Source organism: Gavialis gangeticus, unplaced genomic scaffold (assembly GCF_001723915.1).
Source record: "Gavialis gangeticus isolate Ggan-Ray unplaced genomic scaffold, GavGan_comp1, whole genome shotgun sequence".
In the NCBI taxonomy this organism is placed as follows: Eukaryota; Metazoa; Chordata; order Crocodylia; family Gavialidae; genus Gavialis; species Gavialis gangeticus.
Window position 1 is genome coordinate 97,034,706 of NW_017729024.1, and position 20,229 is coordinate 97,054,934.

A 20,229-nucleotide genomic window follows, 5' to 3' on the forward strand; every position below is an offset into this window, starting at 1 on the left:
GATCAGTTCATGATCACTGTCACCCAGCTTCCCTTCGATTCTTAGGTTGCTAATTGAGTCATCTCTGGTTGTCAGTACAAGGTCAAGCAACTCTTTACCTCATGTCAGCTTATAGACTTCCTGTGTCAGATAGAGGTCGTCCACACATGAAAGAAAGCTTTGCTACTGCTCGGATTTGGCTGAGTGCTCCTCCCATGACATGTCTGGGTAGTTAAAGTCTCCCATGACAACCATACACCAGGATCGTGCAGCCTCAGCCAATTCCCTGCTGAACTTCTGGTCAAGGTCTTGACTTTGGGTAGGGGGTCTGTAGTAGACCCCCACCATAGTATCCCCTGTGCCATGTTCCCCACAGATTTTAACCCAGAGGGTCTCAAGTCATCCACTGTGGGTGCCAATGTTGGCTTGCAGGGATGCGTAGCTTTCCTTGACATAGAGAGTTACGCCCCTTCCTCTTTTGTCCACTCGATCCCTCCTGTACAGAGTATAGCCATCTATACCCATGGTCCAGTCATGGGTGGAGTCCCATCAGGTCTCTGTTATCCCAATGACATCATAGTTATTTGCATTTAGCGGAAGAACAAGTTCCTCCTGTTTATTCCCCAGGCTCCTGGCCCTTAGGGGCCCTTGCCTTGCCCACCTTTTGTTCCAGGGCTGGGGATGGGGTGGGATCCCTTATGTGCCTTGGCCTGCTGGCTTTGCAAGGGCCACTCAGTGGGCCAGCAGTGTCAGTAGTCCCCCATCCAGCGGTGGGCTTAATTTAAAGCCTGGTGGAGCAGGTCAGCCAGTCTAGCTGAGAAGAGCCTCCTCCCAATAGAGGGAGGTGGAGGCCGTCCCTTCCCAGCAGCTCGCTGCCTCTCTCTCCAAAGAGCAGACTGTGGTCATGGAAGCCAAAGCCTTCCCGATGACACCAGCGCCTCAGTCTTTGGTTGACTACCTGGATCCTCCTCTCCTTCCTCAGCCCATAGCCCGAGACTGGAAGGATCAAAGAAAACACCCCCTGTGCCCCCAGACCCTTTAGCCCTGCACCCAAATCCCTGTAGTGCCTCATAACTCAGCTAGGAGCACTTTGAGCCATGTCATTGGTGCCCACATGGATTAGGAGCATGGGATAGTGGCCTGTGGGCTGGAGGAGCTTAGGGATCTTCTCCGCAATGTCTTGGATGTGGGCCCCTGGGAAGCAGCAAACTTCCCAGGCTAAGGGGTCGGGGCGGCAGATTACCCCCTCAGTCCCCCTCAGGATAGAGTCTCCCATGACAAACACTTTGTGTTTGGTCTTGGGGAGAGTGGGGACAGTAGCTACAGTGTCCTCTGTGTTGCCTGAGGGAGCTGGCAACTTGGCAGGCTCTGCTGGGGCTGCAAGAGGCTCGTACCTGTTGCAAAGCTCCAGTGGGGCAGGGGCCTTGGTGTGGCGGGCCCTAAGGCCCTTGACCACCTTGGTCCAACCCCATGGCTGGACAGAAGGGGAGGTCCCCGGGTCCTCCCTTGTCCTGGAAAGAGACCGGGGTCTACCCTCCGCCTCCCAGGGGAGAAGGGCTTGGCATTAGGAGTCTATCTCCTACTCACAGTCCCTGATGGCATGCAGTCTGAGGACTGTGGCCTGGAGCTCCTCCAGCTGGAGCGTCAGAGACCCCAGTAGGGAGCAGACCCCACAAGGGGAGATGGCCATGCTCCCAGGCCCCAGAGCCTGCAAAGGGGACAGGCAGGCACCGCAGCTGAGAGCCAAAGGCTCTGTCTGTGTGAAACCTGGAACCATGGGCTCCGTCTGGGTGGCCGTCTCTGAGGTGCCAGAGAGGGGGGCCGCAGACCTCGAGGGGACCCTTGGGGTGTGGTGCGTGCCCATCCGTGTCATGCTGCTGGTAGACTGGCTATGGCTAGGACTATCTACTCTGGGGGACTCACAGACCTCCTGCGCGAACTCTTGCGCTAACTCATGCGCCAGACCCAGGAGTGTGCCTGTTTGCATGGCCTGTTCGTGAAGCTCCGGTCGTGTAGCTCCCTGTGGGGCTGGGCAAAGTAGGGGCCAGGGTGGGGCATGACCCTCCTCAGCCCACTTAGCCCACTTGTCTTATTTCTAACTGGTGGAAAATATGGCTTGTTTTATGTTTTATATGTGATGATGATACACCTCACCATCTGCACCCCCATTTTCAAAATTCTAGATCCTCCCATGGCAGCAACTTTTTGCACTGTGCTGTCAGTAAAATCAAATGACTGCAACAGCAGCAGTTTTTTTTCTGCCTCCCCACAACACCGGTCGCCTCATCGTAGTTATGCTATGGACTGGTTGTTACCAATCTTCTGACATCTAGTTTTCTTTCTGTAAGTGTCTTAGTGGTATCTTCTTCTTTGTTAATCTTTTATATATTGCTCATATCACAGAGTCCTTTGCCCTTTATCATACAGAACAATGTTTGCAGAAACAAGTATCAACTATCTCTCCTTGTTGTTTTTCTTAAAGAGATACACATTTTTATTTCACATTATTTTAAATAATTTAATGCAACTATATACGTTTTAGTTTGATGGGTGGGCTCTCATTTCTGTTTGGATTCACTGAAGGCCAGGGGTGGGCAAAATCTGGCTTGCAGGCCAGATTCAGCCCACCAACTGATTGGATCTGGCCCATAGGTGGGTGCCCACTAATTGATTGTATCCAACCCATGGTTGCCCCTGCAGTGCTCTGTATGGGGCCAAACCTCACCAGTTCCTGCCAGGGGCAGCCCAAACCGCATTTCGGCCTGCATCCACCAATGGCCCAGTCAACAAGCACAGTTTCCCAGTAGGGCTGCTCCCTGTGCAGCTGCAGCCACCCAGGTACTTCTCAGCTCCACCCCACCACCTCCAGTGGCTCCTCCTTCTCCTCCTCCTGCCCCTGCTGTGCTACTCTGGGCAGCAAGTAATGCAGGGAAGCGAAGGAGATGCCTGCCAGGCACCACTCACCCAGCCTGGCGGGGGGAAAGCTGCAGCCAGAAAGCTCCTGCCCCAGCGTACAGGGCTCCAGCTCCAGGTCATCTTCCATCCACCCCACCCATCTGGGATGATAAGCAGCCACCTGCAGGTGACTGAATGGGTGGAGGGTGGCCAGGAGGTCAAGCTGGAGCTGGAACCCAACATGCTGGGGCAGGAGCTATCTAGCTGCAGCTCCCCCCTCATATGGCTGGATGTGTGCTGCCTAGTGCATATCCCCACAGCTTCCATGCACTATTTGCTGCTCAGAGCAGCACAGCAAGAGCAAGAGGAGGAGCTGCTGGAGGTGTGTATGGGGGGGGCGCCAAGCGGTATCCAGGTGGCTGGAGCAACAGCAGGAGCAGCCCCACCAGGAAGCTGTGCATGGGGCCAAGGCCAGGGCAGTGCTGCCTGGCAGGCACAGGTGGGAGTGTGGTTCTGGCTGCCCTGGGCAGGATCTGGTGGGCTAGGCCCCATGCAGAGTGGTGCAGGGGCAGCCATGGGCTGTATGGCAGGGCATGGAATGCACCTGCATTGCACTGCCTAGGCAAGCTCTGCTGCATGTGGCCCCTGCCCCTCCCCCAGCCAGCTCCCAAGACCTAAAGCATGGACAGCCCCTCACATGCTCATCCCTAATCACCCCATACACTGCACTCCCACTCCTACACCCCCCCCCCTCCAATGTATAAAAGAGTAAGACCTTACTTGGAACTATTAAGCAATTGCCTTTATATGCTACTCAAGAAAACGTAAATCAAGACAAACTTATTTTTTAAGTAAAATTAAAATGTACTATGGTGGAAGTTTGATTTTTTGTATATGCTTTGGTTTTTTTTATCAAGAATTTGCTAAAATTATATCTGCTGAAAGATTTTGTGTGTGCAGCCCTTGACAGCTTACCAAAACTTGTTAAGTCATCCTTCAGCTGAAATAATTGCCCACTCCTGCTGCGGGCTCTTAGAGAAGGCCTTGGTAAATGTTTGCCCTTTGCAAGCAAAAGGGACTCAGAAGAGCAGTTGTTCCTAAAGTTGGCTCACGTGCTTTGTGTTAACACCATGGTAAACACCTTTAAACATCTTTAAAACGGAGAAATGCTCCTCCTCCTGTGTGTATAGACTAGGAACTACAACTTTTAATATGTGTCTTTGTAGCTGTCGTCTGCAGAGGACCCGGTTGCCATGAGTATGTTAAACCTATCTGCAGTATTTTCAGGCATACTTGCAAGGAAATGTGTCAGAGAAAGATAAGGGAAAGACGTATGAGGATAAATGAGTCCCACAGGAAAGTTCATTATATGAAATGTGGGCAGAGTGCCAATGGGCTCATTATAGTTCCAGAACAAATGTGCCGCATGCTTCAGAACCCAGCCGTCAAGAGCTGCAATACATAGGGTGGCTGCAAAATTTACCTCTTTTGTCTTTCTTATGTTTCTTCAGTATTGGTGGGTCCTTTTCTGCCTTTTCCAGCCTTACTGTTTTCCTGCCATCTACCTCTGAAGTTTTCCCACCACTTTCAAAATATACTTCATGTTCCTGACAGCCACCAGGAGAATGTCACACAAACTGAATTTACAATGGCCAAAGTCACAATTGACTTTGCAGAGATTAAGTGAGTTGCTGCACAAGAAGCTGGTCTTGGTTCACAGATGAAAAATTTCTGCAAACAAATGTTCAAAATATCAAACTCACAAGCCTGATGACAGGCTCTGTTTTAACTCCCTCTTCTCAAAAGACATGTCACTGAACCTATTTGGTTCTGAGTGACTTTTTAATTCTATTTAGCTTCTAGGAAAAGGTTTGTAGCTGCGGGTTAATGCCAGGGAAGAAAGTAGTCGGAATCATGACTTGCTGTTCGGAGCTCTTACATTTGGGATGGCACAGGAAAGGCAGACAACTTTATTTCTAACCAGACAGGGTTTTTATTAGCTATTAATGCCCCTCCCCTTTTACAAAACCAAGATGACAGCTTTCATTTTTAATCTAGCACATAATGTCAAATTCAATGTAGGTTCCATTGGTAAATTCCATAGTCTCTCTCACATGGGAGATCAATCCAGGTGATCCCATCTGGCTTTACAAAACTATGTATGTATGAATTTATCCAGTTTTTGCAATTAATCTTAAAAGGAGAAATAGGCTTTTAAACCTAACCTGTTCTAGTTAATATAACCTGCTTGTCTAGATACCTTATTTAAAGTTGAATACCTTATTTCAGCTAGTTTATTATTACAGATTTTGTGCTGGTCTATAGCACACACAGAGCACATATATATTTACCCATTTGCTAAGGGGCCAAGCCCTAGAGCAGTAAATGCCAAAACTCCAGTAGATTTAAATGGAACAGAATCAAGTAGTAGAAGTACTGGAGATCAAATTAATGACATTGCTAATGGGGTATTCTACTCTTTGCAAAGTACTTCATCATGTTAACTTATATCTACTTAGGCACCAAGACCAAAAGAAATTAAAAAACACAAGGGGTATGAACTGCAGAAAGATTCATCAACCACATTTTTATCTTAGTATGTGATAAATTGATAAATTGATACCTTATTTTGAAGCTCTTTACATTGCTACTCCTGATTTGCTTTTTCAGTAATTGGCCCTTCCATGCTGTGGCATGCAGTAGCAACTCCAGTATACTCCTCAGATTAACTAGGAAGCCAAAGAATGCAGATGTCAGCAATTACTATTTCACCAGTGACCAGTTGAGCACAGATGTCCAGCAAGTCTGAAATTTTAGGTAGCCGGAATTATAGACAGGATTTAATTTTATCAGAATTTCTGTTCTCTCTCCCTATAATCTATATTTGATTTTCTGTTTAATGCATTTATTCCTGTTTTGTCTGAAGAGTCATTGGTTAAGGAAGCCTCTTGCCTAATGATCATATTACGATATACTTCCTCTCTCCTTTAAAAATCTCTACCAGCTGATATTAGCACCATTTGTACCTTTATTAGCTTAGTTTTAGGCTATTGTATTCTCCTGATTAGTCTTGATGAATTCAGTAATTTTGATGTTTCCATTTTTTTAATTAAAACTTTCCTTTAGCTATAATGAATTCTGTCCACTCTTATTTCCTTATAAACATTTATATTAAGTTGCCTTCTTAAAGATCTCTTTCCTTCATTCGATCAGCATAAACTGCTTTTATTAAAGCTTCTTGGCCCTTTGCTGTGATTAAATTGGGTAGCCTATCCTCTGTCCTGATTCTGCTTACTTTTTTTGGTAACATTTGATATACTGGATCATAAGATGCCTTTATCTTACACAGTCAGTACTTGATATCTGCTGTGTCTTTTCCTAAAGTGTCTTAGCTTTACAGTCACAAGGCAGCAATCTTTGCAAGATATATTGATTGGTGCTCTACTAGATTCTAAGTTTTAGGTTTGCTTTTTTTCTCTCTATGCTTTCAACCACGTGGTAAACTAAATCAGGGTTGGTTAGCCTGTGACATGCATTTCACAAATAGCATAGGCAGTCTCTGTGTATGGCACATGGCAGACCAGGGAGAGACCAGGCAGGATGTTGACAGAAAGGACAGGGAGTAGAAAATATGGCAGCAGATTAGGTAGGGAGCACAGGGCAGGGAGCAGAAAGCAGAGCAGCCAATCAGGCTATTTTTGTATCTGTAGTTTGTTCCTGACAGAATGAGTCATATGATTTATATGCTTAAACTTCTGATTATAACCTGCTTAAGAAGGACAGGTTTAATAGAAGTGCCACTGATTAGACAACATTACCCATTTTAAGCTTATTATAATATCTCAGAACTGGAGGATACTGAATGTGAATTGATTATTGTTACTGTTGGGGTTCTGTTGCAAACCTTTGGATTAAACATTACGGGACAAAATACAATGCAGCCTCGTTATAACCATCCCCTCATTGGTCAGGGAAAAGTCAATAAAAGAGGATGTTTGCAATAATAGGGTTAGTCAATCTGCTGTATCATATTATTAAAAAAGTGGTTGCTGTTGGGATTTTTAAAGTAGGGCATTGTAATAAACAGGGCTTTGTATAATGATATTGTATCATACTCCTTAAAAACCTGTCTGTAATGTGTGGAAAACCTTGCTGCTGTGGGGACTTTGACTAATGTGTGCCTGAAGTCCCATGCAGCCAGTAGGAAAATCTCATTAGTATTCCTCAAAATTACAAACGAGGACTTTCTAACCCAAAGGCTATTGTACCCAACATACAGAAACTCTATTTTGGACTTCCACTATGATGGATAAAGAAGCATTTAATACAGGTGAATTAATTGCTGTATTGGAAGTTGGTGGTTGGGTAGGCACCAGTAATCATATGAGCAAATAGAGGACAATCCTTCCCAGTAATATATATACATTTAGTGCTTCAACAGAAATAATTTTTCAAGCTTGGGAAAACTATAAGTGAAACTGATTTGAGAGACAAATGTAAACAGAAAAATATGTATGTCAGTTGCGAGCTCTTTACAAAACAAGTTATCAAATAGCCAAAAACCATGATTCACTAATCAATAGAGACTGCAGAAGCGCTACTGTTTTACCAAGAGCCATTGGTAAATAAAATGAACTGCACAGCTGTAGATGACAAGACTAGGAAAAATAATTGACTAGCCAATGCAGGATTACGTAAATAAAGACCTAAACAATAGGACTACAGTTAATATTAATCAATGTGGAAAATAAACCTTGTCAAACAAAACTTATTTCAGTTTTGGATGCAATTACACATTTTATTGATTAAAGGTAATTGCATAGATTGTTATATTTAGATTTTTAAGGTATTGGTAGTGCACAACATTCTGATTATTGATATTGCAGAGTACTAAATTTTTAAAGATATAAAAAATTGGCTAGCTGTCTGACAGATGTTAAAAAATCATTGTTGATGGAGAATAAACATTTTCTGGGAATATTTCTAGTGGAATTCTGCACAAGGGATTTATAAATTACAGTAATTACAGTAATTTGGGAGAAATACAGTAATTACAGAACTACTAGTGATTAAAAAAAAAAGAAAGAAAGAAAGCATCCTTAACACCCACTCCTTCCCCAAAATCTGCTTTAAAATTTTATGATGGGATACCTATGAAAGACTGGTGTTGCATCTTAATTATTAAGCAGTTAATTTGCTTTAACAGAATTCATTTTGGATGACAGTAGATGGAAAAGAATTACGAATGCCTAAACTTTTAAAAGGAAATTACTACAACAGCACTAGTCTGTCAATAATGAATTTTGTGCTCCTATATCATATAATTTGATGATGTAAGCATACAGTAATAATGTCTCCTAATTTTAAAAATAAATTGCCCCTTCTTCCTTTTAATCGGCTTACAACTACATTTGGTCCTGAAGCTATAGGTATACTGTTAAATAACTTCAGACAAACCTGACATCTGTTGATTGTTAGAACAACAATTAATACACTACAAAGATGATACTCTTTCTTGCTTCAGAACTTTTCTGGGAGTAAACAGTGCGTTGGATCTGAGGCAGAAAAGAGAGAGGATGAAAAAATAAAGGTTTTTAAAATGTGAGCTAAAAACTTATTATTTTAGAGCAGTATTCACTGTATAAGTATAATAAGAGCAGTAATGACCATATCTTAAGAGTTTCCTTGCTTCGTGCTTAGTTTTGAATATCTGCAGTAGCATAACTAGGGCTAGAGACTAGAGCAGGAGCCCCGGGCATCAACTTGGAGGTGGGGACAGAAAAATATCACCTGTTTCTGGAACCACATGATTGCACAGTGGCGCGGCAGCACCCAAAGGTCACTGCTACCCATACGTGTTTTGCTACCCCAGATGCCTGGCTGCTTTGTTATGCCTCTGGGTATTTGTATTAGATTAAGTCAGCCTGCAGGCCAGATCCACCCCCCAGCATCATGTTATCAGGCCCATTAGGCTCCACTAGGGCAATTCTGGGTTCCCCTTTCAGAGTAAATATGTTGTTCCTCTTTGTGCCTTTCCAAAAAAGTACTACTGATGAGCTTAAAGAACTTGCAATTAGAGCTAAACGAAATAAGGAAATTTCATGTTTTCGGAATCTTTGACATTTGGAAATTAGCTTTTTATTTCTGATTTGAAGCTTTTGATAAAAGTTAACATCAAAATGATTATTTTACAATTAAGAATGTTGATACTTTTTTGGATATTTAAGCTTAATTTAGCTTTTTCTTCATATTCATATTTTTACGTTATTTCATGACTTCTCAGCAGCCATACATAACATGCAGGTACTGCTGATGTTATTGTGAAGATGGTTTAAACATTTATTTTATTTTTAAGTTTTTATGTATTTTTAAGGTCCTGGACATGACATTAAACTGCATCCTCTGCTGCCTTGTGAACACCTCTTAGTGGAAGAAAGGCTATGAGACCTGACCTCTACAGAAAAGGCACTCATGCTGAAGTGACAGACAGTTCATAGCTTTATTCAGGTTGCTCTCTGTCAGAAGCTACAACCTCTGTGTCACTGGATTTTGGCTCAGTGGTCTAAAGAGTGGATGACAAGTCTATGGCAGCCTCCCCTCCTCCATAACTCTGCCTAGGTGTATGCGCTTAAGGTCTTGGCAAGATGGTCGCAGGGATCCAAGAGAGGCATAAGGACCCTGAGGCAGCTACCAGGATTTCCAAGCAGCCCTGTTTAGGGATGGCCTGCTCGCCTCGCATGAGGATGGCCTTAGAAAATGTGGGTCAGACAACCCTTGCCTCATTACCTATATCCTGGCTCAACTGATTTTATAAACAGAATTGCTTGCTGGAATATATGGACTTTGATGCCTGGGTATAACTTTGATTTGGATTTGAACCTGAGGAAAATGGCCGTGTTGAGTAAAGAGCTTGCATATTTCAGAATTGATATTGCATCTCTTTTGAAAACTTGGCTCTCAAATACAGGCTTCATAAAAGAGAAGGATTACACCATTTACTGGCATGGCAAACCTGAAGGAGTAAAAAGAGATCACGGTGTAGGTTTTGCTATCAGAAACAAACTTACGTCATTGTGTGGAGCTCTGATTGCATTGTCCGTATGTACCATGGGCCCTGAGAAATTTTAATTTCGCAGACTGCTCAGAAACCACAAAATTTGTCCCACACCAGCGGGGGGGGGCATGCACAGACAGCCAAGGACCCTGCAGGTGGCCAGGATTGCAGCTACATGGAATGCAGAGCACTGCCCACCATAGCAGATAAATTGGGAAAGAGGAAAGAGCATGGTGGGGTGGAGCAAATCAAGGCCCTCACACTGAGGGAGGGAGTGGGACAGAGGCAGGGGCAGGGACTGGGATGAGTGGGACCCCAGGGTGGGTCATGGGACACTCATAGCCTGGACAACTCATTCAGGGGTATGGGGCAGGGTGGGGGGGGGAGGATTCCCCCCCCCATTGTATGCTCGTCGGAAGAGGCCTGGCAGCCATGTGCCCCCTGATTTATGCATGGGGCAGAGGCAGGCTACTGCTGCAAGCTGGGCTCTGCATGCTGCTATGTGCCAGCCACTGCTGGCTCCCAAGGCACTGGCAGTGGGGCGCAGAGCCCAGCCTTCAGCGGCAGTCCGTCTCTGCCCTATGCACAGATTGGGGGGGGCCCATACCCCCTGGGCCTCTCCCAAAGTGCATGCAGTGGCAGGAGCCTTCCCCCCACACACCATTAGATGAGCCACCCAGGGTCTGAGCATCCCATGACCCACCCTGGGGCCCCATTCACCCCAGCCGCTGTCTCTGCCCCACTCCCTCCCTCACTGTGGGGGCCTTGATCTGCCCTCCCCATGCCCCTTCTCCAACTTGCCTGCTGTGGTGGGCAGTGCTCTTCACACTATGGCTGCAAGCAATTGGTAACACAGATACCAATTTTGAAATAATATGCCTAGACAAATAGCTATCTTATAAAGTACTAAAAATATCCTCAACTTACACTGGATTATTTTACACTGAACTTTGAATTTTACACTGAAATATTTTACTTACCATTTTTTCTCCCATAAAACACATACCTTTTTTCCAAAATCCCCTGCTGGAAATTGGGGATGCGCATTATATGTGAAAAAAATACAGTCACAGCAGTTTCTGTGTCTGGGGGTTGAAGGAAGTGAATATAACACTGCAATGATGCATATAGGGCTCCCTAGTTCTCGCTTTTGATCCTTTCTTTTTCAACTGGCAGAGACTCCTTCTGCAGAAGCTTCTACTTAGTTACTTACTGCTACTTACCAGTATTTTCAAGGAAAGATATTTTTTTCTTCATTCTGTCTTTCATAAACAAAGTTCATGTCTTATATGGGGGCATTTTACATGCAAGATAACACAGTATTTACTCTGATATATTTTAGTGCACAGCCACAACTCCAGACAACTCAGCAAAACATACAATATATGATACCTGATATGTGATCAGGATCTTATACACTCAAGCCAACTTTAATTAAACTGTACTATATTGCCTTCTCAATAACTACTTTGAAACGTCATGATAACAACAAGAGATGGAGAGGCAGGAGCAACAGAAACAGTGTATCACAGACCAAAAAAAAAAACCAGTGTCCCCCCCCCCCCCATGGAAATACATGTCCGAGGTGCAGTAAAGTCTGTCACTCTCAAATAGGGCTCATCGTCAGCCATCTTTGGACACACAGATAAGACAATCATGAAAGACAATAATCCTCAACTATGAGGGACTGCCAAAGAAGAAGAAGATACCATATATATTGCCTTTTCAAGGAGAAGATTATGTCAAAATTTGACAAAGTTCTTCGGGTAAATCCGGTAAGTTTTATTAGACCAGCTCAAATAGTTGGAAAAAATCTTAGCAAGCTTTTGGGCACAAACACCTTTCATCAAGGTGTCTGACCCAACAAATATTGCATGTTTCTCACAGGTGACTATGATTTTCAGATGGTCTGCAATTAGACAGCAATAGGAGTTGTAATGTATTTTCCACTACAGTCGTGTTACCAAGTTTTAATATTCTAAATGTTCAGCACTAGTTGGGCAAAGAATAAAATAGTCATTTCCCCCCCGCCACCAGAATTCCTAAAGCCTCGGCAAGTTATTTTTTCCATTAATTTGTTCTAGAATGGAGGAGACAAGCAATTTTTACTTCCAACGAAATGTTTGCTATCATATTTAAGGGAAAGAAAGTATCCAAACAGGCTATCAAGCCAGTGCTACACAAGTGACATAAGGCCTTAGGACCATTTTGGTTGGAGTTACAACCTACACCCCTGTCAAAAGTTTAGCTTTATTTGTTCTTAGTTATCTAGCAGACAAATTGTCTCACCCATTTCTGAATGATCATCTCTCACCTCCATCATGGGAGGCATCTACTAAAATGCTATAAAGGGAGAAAGCCCAATAGCTTAAGCGACACAGAAGAGGAGTACATAAATCAGCATCAGTAATGAACAGCAGTGCTAGTCAGTCAATGCAATCAATATTATAACATGTTTTTTCAAAATATTGATCTGTACATGGTGATAGCAGTTGTTCCCACACTTCAAAAGGGTGTTAGGGGTGCTTTAATTAAAGCTCATTGAATGAGCTTTAGTTACATGCCCCTGCCGCATGTTGAAATGCAGGGACACTGCTACAATGAGCTGTAATTATGTGTTGGACGAGCCTGCCAGCACGTCTATAGGCACTCCTAGTATCTCTCTTTCTGGTCCTCTTGAAATGGTAAAACCTCTAAGAGAGTTGTTTGTGAAATGTAACTTATTAATGTTAATAAAGTGGTTTGAGGTCTTTGGATGAAACATGATTGAGAAATGCAAAGTCTTGTTATGTTTGGAAAAAATACTTAATTCAGCTACTATTTCTAACAATTGCATTGGATGGCAAAACATTTTTCAAGACAGTGTACTTTTTGAAGGACCCTTTAGCCAAATTTCAAACTGGAACCGGCTGCTGAGTTAAAGGTATAATCATCTTAAACGAAATTGAAATTGATACATCTTTCAATTTCCTTTAAGCCATTTGGACCCATTGTTACAGCACCAGGAGATTGTGGTTTCTATTCTTCCAGTTATTAAACATATTTATGTAAATAATTACGACTAGTGGGTGTAATAATAGAAATGTGGAATCTTTTTCCTGCAAACAAAGTGATTCAGGAGTTATATTTAATTAAGTTTGCATGTTACCTTCATTCCTACACTCACTGTAACTATTTGCAAAATGCACCAGTTTTAACAGGAATCAGGCATTCTCATTTTGGAATAAGAATGACCACACATGGTATTATTCAGGAAGAGCTCTTTTTGAATAATTCCATGTATTGACAAGTCCTTAGGATTCAGGAAGGAGGTAAAGCAGATGCTTCTCTTTTTTCTATTTTATCTTTACAGAAGGAGAACATTTGATGTCTTAACTTTCCTTACTTTCTTATTTGCCTTAGCTCCTCTTTCCCATTTCTTAGACTGCAATCAGTTTTACTTGGATCTCAACACTATGGATGGATCCAGATGGGAGGGCATATGCAGTTTGTGGCACCGCAAACCTCTTTGCGGTGCCACAAACCACACATGTTGCATGTTGAACCATGCAGCCCACTGCTGATCTCCAGTATTGCGGCAAAATTTGCACAAATTTGTGCCGCTACTATTTGTGATGCTGCAAACACATGCCCTTGCTCATGTGGACATAGCTTGTGAGTTATTTTAATGACTAGGCATTTTAATGTCACAAAGGTTAGATATTTTTGTACTATGAAAGTAAATTGACAATATTTGATTGCAGTGATAAGTTTTAGGAAGGGATCTGCAAAATTAAATACGTTGCTAATTTTCAAGATACTTTTCCTGCAAGTATCCACTTAGCTGTCATGATTGACTTGACACATTTTGTTGCATTAACTTTTTATTTATTTAAGAATAACACATTACTTTGGCATCCAGCAATCCAAATGTGTCTATTGAACTCATGGGTAAAACTGGATATAATAATGTGTACTTTGAAGATGAATCAATCTGTTCTGTTTTTTCACTGCACCAACATTAAACCTGTCAAACTTGTTTGGGCCAGTAAGAAAGTTTCTCAGATCTGATTCCTTTTAAGGAGTGTAGCTACTGTGAGTTACTGTGCAGAAAAATGTCCAAAGTACACATAGTGCCGAAGAAAATAAAGAAACCATCTGAGTGAAACTTTATTACTGTGTAAAATAACAATACAAACAGAAACTAAAACACCCATCCTAAGGAAAAGCTATTGAAGTCCTACTTTGTGTTGAGCTAGTGCAAAGTGCAGTTCACTTGACTCTCCTTATTTTTCAAGCATGTGTAAAGATTTTCCACTGCATTGTACATTTCATAGTCCTTTACTTCTGTGGAGAATGGACATAAAATTATACCAAGTTAGAATACATCACTCAGAATGGAAATGATTTACACCCAGTTATTTTCTAGATGTAAAGGTCTACATGTTGACGACAGTAGAAAATCAGGCCCTTATTTTTCAAAGTGTTCTGCATGACTTCATACTTACACAGCTAACTACTTCTCTCAGACACACAAGGACTTCTAATTCTATTCTCCAACTGTTTTTGTTAGAAGAAGCCACATGCATAGCGTTATTTGAAAGGAAGACATTTATAACAGAAGACAAAACTGAATAATTTAATTTCCAAAGATTCAATAAAGATGGAACACTGTATAGACTAAATATAAAAGAGTGTTGGTATCACATGCAAGTCAGTCTCTGCGTGATCATTAAATTGGACCCATTTACATATTTACATAAAATCTGGCTACAAATACATATATTTTAATAAAGATGTTTATTCAGATGATGTTTATCAATATTATAATATATAATCTGAGAAAAAAACCTCTGTCTTTTATTCCCAAAATATGAACTGCCATATTTCTTCATTCACTTACGCATTAACTAGTATTTTTCATTTAGTCGTCTACCCTTCTGCTGGTCCAAGTTTAATAAATTAGAATATTATGCAGTATTTGACAGTGCATTCCAATACAGCTCTCCTCCAAAATACAGTACATACTCAGATCTCTTCCTGGTTCCTATATTTTTCAATCTTTTTAGGCTGGCAACTGTCTTACAGTAAATAATGGACACTATCCCCTTAGATTTAGTATACAATTAAAAAAGAAGTCCGATAATATAGATTGTGTTTTGCATGGCTAGTAAAGAAGTAAGAGAGACGTTGAAGAACCACTCTACCTAGATGGGTAGTGATGGATGAACAATCTTTATTTTAGGTTGTAACAGAATGTTCAACACCTTATGACCCCTTGATTGCTTTTTGTGAAGCTTCTCCCAAGCAGGTTGTGACCCACAGGTTGAGAAACACGGTAACAAAGTGAATCAGAAAACCCCTTTTCTGAATGGGACATTTATACATTTATAATATATTTATATAATCCGCTGACTCTCAGCCAGGGTGCCATTCGATACTTTTAAGGGTACCACACAATTTTAGCACCATCTAAACATGAATCACAAGATAAAGCCAGAGATTTCAAAACCTGCTTGGTTTTTGTGAGGTCTCTGCAACAGAAACATTACTCTATTATTTTTCTATAGTTAAGAAAAGAGGAAAATGTAAAAGCTGGAGTTCTTCTGAGGGGTATTTTGAATTTAATAAGGGGTACCTACAGTCTAAAACTGTAGAGAACCACTGCCCTAATCTTTTGTTTATTTATTTTCTATTTATGTATGTATGCATGCATGCAATGTTATGCCGCCCTTTGTAACACAGGCGCAGGGCAGCTTACAGCAAGAGAAACAGGAACTTAAATGTCAACTAGAATAAATAAAACAAATTAAAATAAAACAAAATAAAGCAGATATCCACTAAACAACATCTCAGCTTAGTGCTGGTTGCTAGCTGCTTGCCTAAACAGAAAGGTCTTGAAAGGTATTTTGGAACTAAGGAACTCCAGCTTACTGAAATGTCCTCAGCATCTAACAGCACAGTATTTTAAAGTCTTCCAAAGATATCACTATCACAGGTCTATTCTGTTTACTTTCCATGGAGGCTGGAGGCTCCATATGTTTCTTCTTCTCTTGATCTTTGCTGTAGTGCTGGAGCTTTCTTTGTGGTGTTAATAAGTCCCTGATGAGCAGGGACCCTGGTTTTCTCTGATTTAAAAAAAATCCCCAATTTTTGGTTAAAAAGAAGTAACCCCAAATCCACATTTTTCCACATTTTAAGTGAAACATCACTGATTTATAGACCTATATATAGTGGTATTTCATTTAAATCATGGAAAAATATGGATTTGGGGTTACTTTTTTTTTAACCAAAAACTGGAGGTTGTTTTGAATCAGAGAAAACCAGGATCCCTGCTGATGAGGGAACTGGGCTTCACTTTCTTCCTCCCATGTGATATTGTTTTGATCAGAGACATGCACCTTTGGCATAGCAGAACCACTTAGAGCAGTAGTTCTCAAATTTTTTAGATTCAAAGTGCCCCTCCTAAACTTAAATATATTATGCATAATATAATATAAAAATTGTCACTGTTACTAATTAATATGTTCGTAATTGATTAAACATTATAGTCACTCTACCATGCTGCATAGCTCCTACAGAGCCAGATTAGGAACCAGCTATGGCAGGAGCATGTGCCCTTGTTGTAGCTCTTTCTAATCTAAACCCGCAGGGTTTCTCCTGGAAGCAGAGGCATGCAGGGCAGATGGAACTGTCTCGTTGTGAACCTCTGTTGTCAGGAGGTACTCTGGAGACTGAAATGAGAAGTAGCTGAAAGAGAGAGATTTGCCTGCCTCCGTTACTTTTGTGGGCAGTAGCACCATTTGTACTGTAGCTCTTCCCAACTTGGCTCTGACAAATCTCTTGCAAACAGAAGCATGTGGAGCAATTTCACCAAGGTGGCAGCAGCAGTGGTGTCAGTGTCACATCACTCTGGAACGTTTTCCCATTATTCTCTGGTTGAGAACCACTGCTTTAGGGTAATGGAGTCAGAAAAAGAAATGTGGATGAATTCTGCACATCCTTGTGCTAATACTTAACTCTATGCGAGTCTGGAGGGACTAACTCGTAAGTCTAAGATAAGCATGTGCACAAAGGGCAAAATTTGGGCCATGGACACTTTAAATCCTCCCCTGGGAGACTGTCTTCAGTGTTAGAATTCATTTATGGCCCAACTTTTCAAAGTCATAGGGTAGTTAGTGGGAATCATACTGCTGTGCGCACCTCTCTAGTTTACCAAAAATTAGTTCTTTGAGACTTATCTAAAATGGTATGTACCAGCTATCAAAAATCATTGGACAGGGCAAATATTTACCTGCACTAGCAATGATCAGCTGACAAGCTGCGAATAACACTATTAAAGAATGATCTGTGTTTGTATGAAACCTTAGGATCAGCACTGGTAGTGTTGTCTACTTTCAGTTCTGCTCACAAAGGATTGCCTTCTTACTTGAAGTCCTATCAACATAGGTGTCTCCAATCATGACACTGTAAAAACGTTGCATCTCTAAAAGGACTCAATAGTTATATAGCTCATTTTTAAGTAACAGTGTTTGTATTAAGTGGAAAAAAGTTACAATTGATTATTAATACACCTATATTTTAGCCAAAAGGGTGTTTAGCCTATCTGCTGTTAAACATCAGTGCACACCTTTATATTTGGCTTATAAGGTTGATGTTCACAACATAAATATAAAACAAATGCACATGGCAGAATAAATCAACAACTCCACCAGTTGTGCCTGTTTCAGTATTGTAAATATTTGCTAATGTTAACAGTGGTGCCATTGCCCTCTATATGAGGCAGAACATTTTGCTTGGCATTGCATAAACACACTGAGTTCAGAAGTTCAACTGTACTATTTGTTTGTTGGTGTTTTCTTAGAAGAAACTGGAAGAACATAAATAGAAAGAAGAGAGGAGAATGTGAAAATCCAAAGAAATGCTGGCTGAAGAAGTAGTTGAGAAAGAAGGAAGAGAAACATTTGGAAACACAATGCAATGAGGTGGATTTGAAATGAGAGAAATCCAAACTAGTAGATGTTCACAGACAGTATTATAATCTACTGTATCAGTCTAGCTTTTGGAGGGGGCAGGCATGATTACTTGATAGAATCAAAACAAAAGTTTTATTATACTGAAACCCATGTGCACAGATGTATGCGCACAAACACGCACACACTTAAATTACAAGAAAAACAAGTCTTGAAGACATGATGTGACTTTGGAAACCTAGAAGAGAGTTGTATACAGTTCACAAAATATCACATTTTGCTTGTCCGTAAAACTAGTGAATAATAATGCCCTGAAGCATAGTACACAATATTTGTATTGCTACAACTGAAAAACAGACCTAGAGAAGTTTTTGTGTGAGAAAACTAGCACAAAAAGAAGGCCTTTTAAAAAGGGATGGATTGTTCTCAGATCTGGACTAATTCCAGTCCTAATAAAGCAACCACCGTCTAGGGAGCAAATGCCAGGGCACTGGCTGGATGCTTCTACAGCACTTCTGGTTCCAGGTAACATAGCTGGCTTAGCCAAATAATGTACTCTGCCCAGGCCAATTAGTTCTGTTTCTCAACTACTTAACAGAGCTAATTGATCTGGGCATACCCCAAACCTAAAGCAAAACACTTGTGTGTAGATGTCAGGGAGTGCAGTACTGTGTCTTCTCAGAACATACAAAAGGATGCTGCCTGGCACCTTAGGACCATTCAGGGAGCTGGCCAATTTGAGACCAGTTTTACAAATTCAGGACAAAAACTTGACTTTTTTGAGGAAATAGTCCCAGAATCTGGGGCTGTTCTGGAAAATTTGGCATGGTTGATTGCCATTACTCCCAAACCCCTACAGTGCGTGGTTATGTGTAGCTAAACACAACTTTATGTCATGGCCATGCATTTGCCCTACATTTCTCCCCCTTAATGCCACCAGTGCAGTATTAGTTCTGTTGCAAGTGAGTCTCTGCACCTACAGACCAGTTTCATTTGTCTCTAAATGTGCAACTATTCTACACTGAGCAATTGGAGGCAGACCTTCTGCAAGAAACCTGTTCAGTTCTACTCGGTATATAGTAACAGGTGTTTGTCACTGTGTGATAAATTCAATTTTAATGACCCTAGTAAGGACACCTGTACTGTACTCTGTTTGTTCTAATGGATTATACCTTTGAAAGTGAAATGGGGGAAATCATTTTATGGGAGCAGACTAAGCTTAATTGAAAAAAAAAAATCACATTCACAGCCTGGAAAGTAATATTTGTAAAGCTAAACACAAGGTAAGTATATGTAAACGAAAGGGAGAAGCAGAACTAAATGAGCAATAGCTCAGAGATGAAGCCAGAGAGTCAAATACGAACAATTCCACTCATGACAGTTGCTTCCTTGTTCAGGCACAAAACCAGTGGATGGAGAGTCACAACAGTACCGTGAAACCAGCAACAATTTGGGGGCATTTTTAAAATGTGACATTAACAAATGGGGAACCTGAAGTACTACTTAAAGATTAAGTATTACAAAGTGCTGCAGATCTTGTGTCTCTTCATCCCATTTAGCAGTGATTCTCAACTGGGTGTCTCAACATGGGCGGGTAGGGGTGCTGTGGAATCCTCTAAAGGGTGATGCACAACATTAGTGTGATTAGGTGTGCAAACGCCTACATGTGAATCACAGGCTAAACCCACAGATTTTAAAACGGGTCAGTTTGTTCTTAGGTTCAAAACTAGCCTGCCCTGTTGCCATCTCTCTGAGTTCTTGGCAGCAGAAGCACTGTTTTATCCCTTTCCCATCATCAAAAGAACAAAACAAAGCAAAAAGAGTAGGGGGTGGATATTTTCAGGAAAGCTGTGAAGGGACCGGTGCCTTGACTCTAAAATAGGCAAGAGTCACTGTTCTATAGCCCTACAATGTACCAGGAGGCAAAGTGTGGGGGCCAAATCAGCTGGGGCGGGGACGTTTTGGCTGGACTCCTTCTTAGCATTAGCAATACAAAAGGGGCCTCTCCAAGATAGAGGGGCGTGCTTAGAGCAGTGGGTCTTAACATTTGTGGCCCTGAGGTGCCCTTTGCTGGACCCAAGGTGCCCCGTGCTGGACGTGAGGCACCCCTCACTGATCCACGGTGTCTCTCACTGGACTTGAGGCACCCACACTGGACCAGAAGCACCCCTCGCTGGACTTGAGGCACACCTCACTGACCTGAGCCGTCCCACGCTGACTGGACCAGAGACACCCCTCGCTGGACCAGAAGAACCCTTTATTAGACCCAAGGCAACCCTGCCGGACCAGAGGAAGCCCTCGTTGGACTTGCGATGCCCCTCACTGACCTAATGAACGCCTCCCTGGACC

The 20,229-nt window shown here is 42.0% G+C and overlaps 1 protein-coding gene across 1 annotated transcript in view; it reads left to right on the forward strand.

The window, feature by feature from the left end:
- The first annotated feature begins 11,607 nt into the window (after positions 1–11,607).
- The window catches only part of LOC109298093 (guanine nucleotide-binding protein subunit alpha-14), a 206,065-nt gene continuing 197,443 nt past the window's right edge, over positions 11,608–20,229 (forward strand). The window contains exon 1 of the mRNA XM_019518227.1: positions 11,608–11,703. Coding sequence (XP_019373772.1) covers positions 11,608–11,703 — 96 coding nt within the window. The remainder of the gene's footprint in view (positions 11,704–20,229) is intronic.